This window comes from Spea bombifrons, chromosome 3 (genome assembly GCF_027358695.1).
Source record: "Spea bombifrons isolate aSpeBom1 chromosome 3, aSpeBom1.2.pri, whole genome shotgun sequence".
Classification (NCBI taxonomy): Eukaryota; Metazoa; Chordata; class Amphibia; order Anura; family Pelobatidae; genus Spea; species Spea bombifrons.
In genome coordinates, this window is record NC_071089.1 from 58,082,762 (window position 1) to 58,094,454 (window position 11,693).

At 38.9% G+C, this 11,693-nt stretch overlaps 1 protein-coding gene across 1 annotated transcript; it reads right to left on the minus strand.

Annotated features, from left to right (window-relative positions):
• Positions 1-755: 755 nt before the first annotated feature.
• LOC128483383 (amine sulfotransferase-like) lies at positions 756-9,788 on the minus strand. The gene is made up of 6 exons (XM_053459555.1): positions 9,610-9,788; positions 6,267-6,475; positions 3,866-3,992; positions 3,285-3,379; positions 1,861-2,041; positions 756-929 (listed from the first exon to the last, which is right to left on the minus strand). Exons 1-6 carry the CDS (start codon positions 9,761-9,763, stop codon positions 787-789), a joined length of 909 nt encoding a protein of 302 aa, XP_053315530.1. The 5' UTR covers positions 9,764-9,788; the 3' UTR covers positions 756-786.
• Positions 9,789-11,693: the final 1,905 nt, after the last annotated feature.

Here is an 11,693-nt window from a genome sequence, read left to right on the forward strand (position 1 = left end):
ATGTAACTACCAGCCTGACAGCGGAGCAAGGTAAAAAAAGGGTTACATTGGCATGGACTATTACGGTATAAATGAGAGGAGAAGGAGCTCATTAACACATGAGGAACCTCATTGTGTATTAGTCTAAGCAGCTTAAAGTGTATATAATTGTTATAGGTCTAATGGTGGTATGGGAGTCCCATAAAACCTGCAGTGTACACTATTGTGTTATTCCTTTTTCTTCCGATTGTTGTGGAGTTTAAAAAATAGAACAATTTGGAGTCTATTGTGTAGATCAGGCATGTCCAATGTCCGGCCCGAGGGCCAATTGCGGCCCGCGTTCTGGACTGATAAGGCCCCACAGATAAGTTGCCCAAATATAGATCTGGTTTTTTTTATATTAAAGGCAGAGTGATTTAACACCTGTTTAGATTTGTCATCCAAGTCACAAAATGAAAAGTATGCCGTTTTCAATAAACTTTGCATTAAATAGTTAATTTGCATTTAATTTTAATGGTTCAAAGAATGTCAGGCAAAATGGTCGGCCCTCGCACATGTTCACTTCATCAAATCTGGCACTCTTCGAAAAAAGTTTGGACGTGCCTGGTGTAGATGATCAAGCTTTTTTCAAAACCCTTATAAAATGATTTTTAAAAATGTTTGACACAAGGGTGTTTTTTCACAATATTTTTCTGATTTGTTTAAGGGGGGTAAGAGGATTGACACTTATTGTTGAGCTGCTAACAATTTACATTTTGTTTTATTGTATTGCACAGAAAGGTGATGTTTTAAAATAGATTATGATTTTTAAGATGATTTTTCATCTATTTGGTCTGACTTCTTGGGATTATCCCATGTGAAGGTGATTGGCAAATCCTTCATTTTTTCATGAAATAGCTTGTCGAACCTTTGTGCTACAGTCATATGATTTTTCCAGTCTCCAATAGTACCTGTAGAACAGACAAAGTGAGAGTTATACTGCATTGTGATAATGGAAGCTGATCAAACTGATGTATACAGTAACACATATATATATATATATATGTTCTGTAAACCTTGTCTCAGGCTTTTTAAAAAGAAAATTGGAGCACTAGAGTATTTGGCACCTTGGGTGCATTTTGGGTGGATTTTGTATGTGACACCCCCCCCAAAAAAATATCTGCCCCTGAAACAGCCTGCCTGTGCCACCTCTGCCCCTGAAACAGCCTGCTTGCACCACCTCTGCCCCTGATGCAGCCTGTCTGTGCCACCTCTGCCTCTTAGCAACCCTTCCTGTGCCACCTCTGCACATTTACCAACCTGCCTGTGCAACCTCTACCCCTTAAGCAACCTGCCTGTAGCACCTCTGCTCCTTTAGCAGTCTGCCTGTGCCACTTTTGCCCTTTTAACAGCCTGCCTGTGCCACCTCTGCCCCTGAAACAGCCTGCTTGTACCACCTCTGCCCATGATGCAGCCTTCCTGTGACACCTCTGCCCCTGAAACCCTGCCTGTGCTACCCCTGCCTCTTAGTAACCTGCCTGTGCCCCCTCTGCACCTTAAGTAGCCTGGCAGTGCCACCTCTGCCCTCTCCTTAACAGACTGCCTGTCCCATTTCTGCCCCTAAACACCCCCTCACCCATTCACTCTTTTGCACCCTTACTTCTCTTGAATATAGAGATATACAAGGGAAGTTGTTGGAAGTGTTGGGTGCCTCAGCATTTCATGTTCAATACCTGTTTTTTACCAAGGATGAGAGAAAAATATGTATATGCCCAAGTCAACATATTCTAGATTCCAGTTTCCCTTTCTTTAACAGATGTTATCCAAGCCTGGACATGCGGATCACCAAGCTTTATTCCTTAAAATTACATATGTGATTGCTTTGTTTTCATTGCCTTTTACCTTTACGCATAAATTCTCCCTTGTTTTTCTCAAATACATCTTCTGGTAGGTTCTCTTTATTAGCTCTTGGATCCTTTTTCATCTCTTTAAAAGTTGCATTTTTTACTACAATATCCAGGGAATCCTCATCCAGCTCCTTTCCTAGAAATGTGCACATTTTTTTGACAACAGAGCGAAGATCCTGAAAAGTCAGTAGTTGTTAGAGACATTAACAATCAAGTAAAGATAAATCAGTATGTTCGGAAGAAGGCTAATGCAGGATGAATGCTGTTTAAAAATATATTTTTGAATGCATTAGTGATCTCTGCAACACATATTAGGAAATGTAATTACAAACTCTTCTTCTTAGTATAGAAAGGAGGGCATTATTACATTACATTTATAAAGCGCAGGATTACAAAGAACAAAAGTATTAAAAGTAATGTAATCTACAAAATGGCAAAGATATTAACAGACATTCTAGTAAAGAAGGAGAAGAGGGCCCTGTTCTTGTGAAATTACTAATCTGTGTACAGCAGATATGTCGCTGCACTACAACGGTGTCACCAGGACAGGCCTGTAAATTAATTTTTCCTACCTTGAAAATTGTGAACTTCATAGGGTTGTTTAGCATAAGCCGTGGAGCAAGGACTTTTTTTCCTTATTTTGTATCTGTAACGATCAGATCTAGCATCCCTGCCAGGGGTGTAATGTCGGCCCCTGCAGCCCGTCAACCTTGGTAGACTGCCAGCTCCTAGGGGACCTTTAAGGCTCCCAGGCACAACTGGATTTTTTAAACTGGCACTTCAAACAGTTTTCAATAATACAATCAAGATGATTGTTTATCTCAGCTATTATAATTTCTAATTATTATAACTTAAACTTCATACAATACAATACACACATCACATACTATAGGTGAATGTATGTTGATATGCATTTATATATGGATTTTATATATATATATATATATATATATATATATATATATATATATATATATACATATATATATATATATATATATATATATATACATATATATATATATATATATATACCGTATTTGCTCGATTATAAGACAAGGTTTTTTCAGAGCAAATGTTCTGAAAAATACCCCTCGTCTTATATTCAAGGTCTTCTTTTAATCAGACCTCAAATAGAGGTCTGACTATAAGACTAAGATCCAGTTGCCCTGCAGCGCTGCAGGGGACCCGGATCCTCCTTTCTGGCAGCTGGTGGACGTCTATGCAATGCGGGCAGACATCCTCTGCTGCTGCCCGCACTTCTGCCGGGGCTTCTATGACGGAGCGCTGGTGTCACATGACCTTCCGGTGCTCCATCACAGAAGCCCTGGTGCATCGCGCAGACGTCCCCCGGCTGCCAGAGAGGAGGATCCCCTGCAGCACTGTATGTAGAATATATAAGTATATAATTTACTTTACCATGATCATGTCTTCATACTTTATATGCAGGATATTGAAATCTTCATTGTGGGTGTACCATCCTTGAACATGATCAAACCATGTACCAGCAAAAACTGTTTACAAATTAAAAATTACATTTATAAAACATATAAAATACTACACTTGGCACCTAAAAATCCCAAGGCAGAATATAACATCCTGGCTCTGTTCTCTCAGTGACAACAGAAGACAGGGATTTAGGATTAATGATTTAATTAAAATGCAATAAAGTGGTGGAAAATACTAGCAGGGTGCTTGGTTGTATAGCTAGAGGCATTAGTAGGAAGTAGAAGGATGGAAGTGGTTATGTCACTATGGAGATCTATAGTCATACACCTCTTTTGAGATGATTCATTAAGCAATGTGATCACAGTCAATTCTGCTTAAAAAAGTTGCCTACAGTTGAAGTTGCCGTTAACTTCTTTTACTATTTAATCAATTACATTTTATATAGGCAAATGCTCCATGAACCATAGCTACAAAAATATTACATAATGAGGTTATCTGATTTTTTTCATTTACAAGTAAGTTTTCAAACTTTTAGAGAAGAACAAACTTACCATCTCCATCCGAAAATCTTTGCATTAGCGTCTCAAAGTCTGGTGCTTTATTCATAATGATAACAATATTTTGAAAATGATACAAAGATGTCATAACATCCTTTGGGTTCCTCATGACATATATAACCTAAAAAAAAACTAACTTTGAATGATCCTAAAAACTAACAGGTAAAATAAGAATTCACATAAATATGCAAATGATATTACTAAATGCTTTGTGAAATTGGACACACATCCATCTATACAGACGGGAATACATGGTGTAATGCTGGTCCCATGTTATAAGAGCAGGGTCATCTTTAACACGGGGCAAAAGGGGCAGCTGCTGCAGTTCCAGTCATTCCTGAGGGCCTAAAGCAGCTGCCTTTAGAGCCCAGGGGCTGGCATAGGGTCACATAACATGAAGGAATGAGAATGCATTTATAAGTGTGTTTGTGTGAGTAAGGTAAGAGATGATGGGGAGGGAGTATGTATGAATAAATGTATGTATATATGTATGTGTTTTAGAATAAGAGTGTTTGTATAAGTGGGTTTGTGTGTGAGCATGAATTTGCAGGTGTAGGTGAGCATGGATGTGTGTGTACGAGCATGAATGTGTATATTAACATGAATTTGTATATCAGCATGTAGGGACAGAAGGGAGGGATAGGGAAAACTGGATAAAGAGGTAAAGAAAAAAAGAAGGAGTGATAAACAGAAAGGGGGCAAAGTGGAGAGAGAAAGTGTGGGAAGATAAAGAGAACCAAGAGATGTACAAAAAAAAGGGTGAGATTAAAAAAAATGGAAGATATAGAAAGGGGCAATATATGGACTTTGAGGTTGGTGATGGGGGTGCCATGGGGTAACCCCCACAGGTCCCCAGAACACCTAAGGCACTGATCGCAACTCACACATCTGTTTTGGGTCACTCCCCTGACCCTTGCTAATCATTTACTAAGTGATGGACGGTGCTCATTCCCTGCCCTGCATGTGTGGCGTAACATAGTGTAACGCTAGGGTCAGAAGGAGGGAATACCGCACTGACTCATTGCAGCAAGTACTTTCATTGTGTTTTTTTCATGGTGTTGGAGTGGAAAGTGTGATTGCATGATGGAGGAGAGGCAAGCAAATGCCCAGGGTCCAGTGAATATTAAAGAGACCCTGTTTTTAGTATGGCTTTTGATTTGATTTGAAGATGTTAGTACTCTTGAATGTGCCATCCTTAAAATGGAATGTCAATCCAATAAAAAGGTATAGTATGAAAAACACACACATTGTTCACGGTTTGGGTTTATGCTTAGTACTTTAGTACTGTATTTATTATAAAGTGTAAACCTCTAAAGCAAAGGGAAAAAAATCAGCATATATTAATTTTTTTGTTAAATGGCCAAAACTCTCTTCTACACACTATACCAATTACTAGACTTGTGCATTCATAGTCGGACGAACTTGAAAACGTACACAAAGGGTGCGTTTTCATTGTTCAGCCCAAATACTGAAGAAACGAACATGGCGGCGGCAAAACGTAAACGAAGACACAGAACATGAAAAATCTTCGTGTTTGTTAATCTACTAATCTCCCTGGTCCCTTCCCCATCTAGCCTACCTTACGGGAGCGGAAATCCATAGGTTCGTGCGAGGAGTTAAAGGCCTGTGCGAGTGACTCTATTGGTCGCCTGCAGGGGCCTCCTCTGGCATCAACCAATTGGTTGATGCTAGAGGAGGCCCCTGCTCATGACCAATAGAGTCGCTCGTACAGACCTTTATCTCCCGACGGCGGAACTTGACCTGGGGAAACCATTGGTCTCCCCGCTCCAAGAGTTAAAGGTCTTTAACTCCTGGAGAAGGGAGAACCCCAGGCGGAGTTTCACAGTGAGGAGTTAAAAGTCTGTACGAGTGACTCGTACACTATTGGTTGCCGGCAGGGAGCTCCTCCGTGGAATATGAGGATTTTTTTCCCCACGAACACAAAGACGAAGACGAACACGAAGAGTTGGCCAGTGCCCAAGTCTACCAATTACCTATGATCTACATACTAGATGAGGTAAACTGGATTAGTTTTGGCTTGCTTTTCTCCTTCTACTTTTTATGCACTTTATGCCCAAGCTGATTTGCCCAGATACATGAAATACATGTGTTTAAGGCCAAATAAGATGGCTAAGCACAAAGTTATAACATTAAATAACAGGAATCATATTCATATATTGGCAAATAAAATTGCCATCAGCTTTCAGTTATTGTTAGGGTTGATATATTGGCTATTTTTCCAAGACACATCTTATCTTTTTATGTTGCTGATCAACACTTATAAATTACTTTGATTGCATTAGTGGATTGAATAATATTTATAGGCGTTGGTTGGCAAACATGGTCGATATGGCAACCCTGGGTTTACAGTAGTTACAAAGCATGGTTTACATACCTTTCCTTTTTTCTTTCTCAGTTCCTGTGGAACTAATGAATAAGATAAGTGTGTTGAAAAGAGGCGAGGTGATGGACAGGAATCAAAATCTAGATTTGTAAAATTGAACTCAATTGATGGTACTCTATCTTCAGTGTCAATATTTTCTGTGCCGGTTCTATGCCCCTCACTGTATATTAAGCTTAAAATGTTCTTAGTCCAAATGGTACCTGTTAATATACATTAGAATGATCATAAAACATTGTCTAAAATCCAGACTAATGAAAAAAAGGGCAAACACTTAAATCATAATTACTAGTAAGTGATTCAACTCACAGAGCACATAGTCAAGTTGCACATACTGACTATTCAACCTGTTTTACATTTATAGCAAATGTAACTCTCAGTTTCCTCACTATAAATGTTATTTTCCATTTAAAAGACACATATAGAAACATAGAAACATAGAAAGTGACGGCAGATAAGAGCCAGAAGGCCCATCCAGTCTGCCCAACCTCTGAGTACTCTCCTTTAGTACTTGCCCTTATCCTATATCTAGCTTGGCATTATGCCTATCCCATGCTTGCTTAAATGACTTTACTGTATTAACATCTACCACTTCCACTGGGAGGCTATTCCATGCGTCCACTACCCTTTCCGTAAAGTAATATTTTCTGATGTTACCATTAAACCTTTGCCCCTCTAGTTTATGCTTGTGTCCTCTTGTTGCGGTTTTATTTCTTCTTTTAAATAAACTTTCTTCCTTTACTTTGTTGATTCCCTTTAAGTATTTAAATGTTTCTATCATATCCCCCCTGTCCCGTCTTTTTTCCAGGCTATATAGGTTAAGATCCTTTAACCTGTCCTGGTAAGGTTTATTTTGTAATCCATAAACCATTTTAGTAGCCCTTCTCTGCACTTTCTCCAACATATCTATATCCTTCTGGAGATATGGTCTCCAGTACTGTACACAATACTCCAAGTGAGGTCTCACCAGTGATCTGTACAGCGGCATGAGCACTTCCCTCTTCCTACTGCTAATACCTCTCCCTATACAACCAAGCATTCTGCTAGCATTACCTGCTGCTCTACTGCATTGTCTACCTACCTTTAAATCCTCAGAAATAATTACCCCTAAACCCCTTTCCTCACACGTTGAGGTTAGGACAGTACCAAATAGTCTATACTCTGCCCTTGGGGGCAGTGGGCAGTGGGCAGTGGACCAAAACCAACCTTAAACTAAACTAGCCATACACACTATAACACAACCTTTACATATATCATCAAAATGCATAAGGCGTTTCACTCCAACGGATTATGTTGTACTGCGTTTGATATTTTTTGGTCGCTGGCAGGGGACTCGTCTGGCATCAACCAATGAAGACCAGCCTCCCTTTCCCATTCATTCTTTAGTGTGGATGCAGTTATGTCAATGCTGCAGCTAACTGTTTCATTCATAGGTTTGTTTTATGAATGAGGGACAGCGTTGGATTATTCATATAAATCGCCAGAATCGAACCTATGAATAACACTGTAACAGTTAGCAGCAGTATTGACATAACTGCATTCACACTAAAGAATGAATGGGAAAGGGCAGCTGCTCTTCATTGGTTGATGCCAGACGAGCCCCCTGCCGGCGGCCAATAGAGTTGCTCTTATGGACCTTTAAATCCTGTGCCAACGCCGGGTTTTCCGTTTAGTAATTCTCTGCCCTGATAAAGCCAAGGTGCATCCTGTCAGATTAGAGTGTTAGGGATTTATTTTTCTCATGCTATTAGCTTTTTTCCCTTGTGGATTCCCGTATTAACCCCTGCTATACTACAGAAGACTTAAGATAAGATGGAAAACCGTCAGAATACGAATATGCGCCCAAAACAAACATGGGTAACACAAAGATTTCGTCAGCGCTCAAGTCTACTTAAGACCCTACACATTACACTCATATTTCTGTTACAACTGTTTTAGATACATGTGTAGGCAAGAAAAATTAAAGTAAACCAGCATGTATGTATAATTTCTTCTTGAAATATAATGATCTTCACCTAAGTTACAATAATGAATAAACACAATCTGTTTTAACTAATAACACACAAATTACTATTTTGTTTTCGTCCATATTAAGGGTTTTGATGGTAGTGATATATTTTTTTACTTTACGTGTTACTTTATTATTTTTAAATATATATTCATTTTTATTTTTGGACTGTTCCCAGTATAATATTATGTCCTATTGATGCCAGGGGTGTCATAAGTTTTTTTTTCCCCCTTTGAATATTCCTTTTTTTTTTTTTTTTTTTTTTTCGTTTCCTTCCTCTGATTTCTACCGTGCTGATCGCACTGGGATCAGAAAGCAGGGCTCCATATATATGAATAGTTCATATGCATCCAAATGCACAAATCTATTAAATAGTTAAATTTTATATCATAATCAACAACACATGTGGTGATGCTTAGTGGTAGAAATTACTGTAAAAGATTAGAAACATAATATTCAGAAATAGTTTATGTAGCATTTTATGAAGGGCTGGATTAACCCTGGATTTTATTAAAAAATATTAAATAAATGCCAGCACTACATGGCGTATTTATGAAACTTTTTTTTTACTTTGTTAGAATCTTTTTCCTTTTCATAGGTTAAACCAGGGCGCCTTAATAGATATTTGTCAGCAATGCTTTCATGTGTTCTTTAGTTATGAAGATTCACTTCCAAGGGCATGTCATGACTGTCTCAAAACAGGTCAGTTAGGAAGTATGATTATTCACTTCTGCAATGAGGACACTAAAACTAATCATTATGTTGATCTGAAATGCATTGCCAGGTAGCTTTATTTGTTTGTGTGTTAGGGTTATGAGAGACTTTACCCTACAGTTTCTAATCTGAATTAAACTAAACACCACATGCTGAGCCTTTCAAAAATAACAAAAATGCTCTTTGACCTTTAGACCTACCCAACTCTGCGCAGTTCTAGTCTTCATCTGTTGATTTATTTCTGAATTAACAAAGTGATCAAATGACTGCAATATTTTGGGGGAGAATAATACATGTATTTTTATCACAAAATTCATTACATTTCCTAAAACAACAAAATTTTATCATGAAGAATTCTAGAATAATTTTTTTTAAATGGCCATATTGCCATAGTAACAGTTTTTTTTGTGATTAGGAAGACTATATAATATATTTACAAAAAAAACAGTAAGAAAAGGTCAAAGTGCAATCCTCAATGATAAAACAAATAGAACAATAAGAGAAAAATATTTGATCAAAAACTTCAATGTTTAAGCTCCTCCTTTACTGTATCAAAAGATCTCTGGGTTGCGCCCTTATGACATATATAATTTTGTAAGAAATGCAGTAACTCACCTGACTTAGGGTATGTGACCAGAAACACATCGTCATCCCTAATTTTAAACTCCTGCAATGAGTCAATGTATTCTTTTTTATTAATTCGAAGAAAACAAAATCCTTTATATCTGTACAGATTTGGGTCATGTTCCACTGGAATAACTACGTCCATGGCCAAACACAGTATATGATCTATAAAAAAAAACAAAACAATTATGTTCACTACAAAAAAGTAATCCTTATGTGTTCCTATATTATGTAAATGTTGGGTGGCAATTTATTCACACATTCATACATACATGTGTACACACAACGACAACCTCTTGTGTATTAGATTATGAAATAAGGGTTGTAAAAGGTTAAGCAAAGAAATAGAGCTTTGGTTACCTTTTTTTATCTAAGCAGGCTTTGTGAAGTACTGGCAGGCTGATCCCTGGTCACACAAAACATTGGAAAGTGAGAGCCTTGTGTATTGGAGAATTAGTGAATAGGGCTTTTTGTGTCATAACACACACTGTTAAATGGAAACGAAAAATCATTTTCTATTGGTTTTAAAGTTCCAGGGGATGTTTATTCAGGTTAGGTACAAGGTCCAAGATATAATAAATCAAAGTGTTTACAGGGTAGACTCATTTCAGAGCAACAATATGCTAGGGCTGCAACAGCTAATCGATAAAATCGATAATAATCGATGATGAAAATCATTGCCAACGAATTTCATTATCAATTAGTTGAATCGATTTTTATCGATTATAAAATAAGGGTTTTTTCAGAGCAAACGCTCTGAAAAATACCCCTCATTATATAATACGTTTAGTCTGACTCACAGCAGCAGCAGCTCCTACTTACCAGTCCCTCCCTGTAATCACTGTGACAACTGGCCCCGCCCCTTCCTTCTCCCAGAAGGCCAGAACCACATGGCTGTGACACTCATCTAACTGTAAGTATAAAATTAATATTTGGGCTGCTGAAAGTTAGGGGAGGTAGGGGTTAATTTAGGGGCAGTTATGGTTAATGGGGTGTTTAGGGGCAGCTATGGTTAATGGGGTGTTTAGGGGCAGCTATGGTTAATGGGGTGTTTAGGGTTAATTTAGGGGCAGCTATGGTTAATGGGGTGGTTAGGTTTAATTTAGGGGCAGCTATGGTTAATGGGGTGTTTAGGGTTAATATAGGAGCAGCTGTGGTTAATGGGGTGTTTGGGGTTAATTTGAGGCAGTTGTGGTTAATGGGATGTTTAGGGTTAATTTAGGGGATGTTGTGTTTGATGGGGTCTTTAGGGTTAATTTAGGGGATGCTGTGGTTAATGGGGTGTTTAGGGTTAATTTAGGGTAGTTGTGTTTGATGGGGTATTTAGAGTTAATTTAGGGGTAGTTATGGTTAATAGGGTGTTTAGGGTTAATTTAATGAGGACTGAGGGTTAATTTAATTTAATAAAGTTAACTTAAGGCGCAGTTAGAGGTACAGGGGGGCAGACTAAGGGGAATCTAAATCCTGGGGTCAGTGAAGATTAACCCAGTACTTATTTATAAAAGTATGGTGTCAGTGTGATGCGAAGGGGTCTGTGACTCTATGAGGGGACTATGAGGTATCTGGGGGTATAAGGCATATCTGGGGAGGATGGAGTGACATATCTGGGGGTATAAGGCATATATGGTATATATGGCAGCGTGGAGTGGAATATGTGGGAGGCAGCGTGGAGTGGAATATGTGGGAGGCAGCGTGGAGTGGTATATGTGGGAGGCAGCGTGGAGTGGTATATGTGGGAGGCAGCGTGGAGTGGTATATGTGGGAGGCAGCGTGGAGTGGTATATGTGGGAGGCAGCGTGGAGTGGTATATGTGGGAGGCAGCGTGGAGTGGTATATGTGGGAGGCAGCGTGGAGTGGAATATGTGGGAGGCAGCATGGAGTGGTATATGTGGGAGGCAGCGTGGAGTGGTATATGTGGGAGGCAGCGTGGAGTGGTATATGTGGGAGGCAGCGTGGCATGTCTGGGAGGCAGCGTGGGATGTCTGGGCTCAAATGTGCATAAATTGGTGGGGCTGGTTGGGAAATAAAGACAAGAAATGCATTTTATCAATGTTTTTTTTTTATTCTGCTGTTTG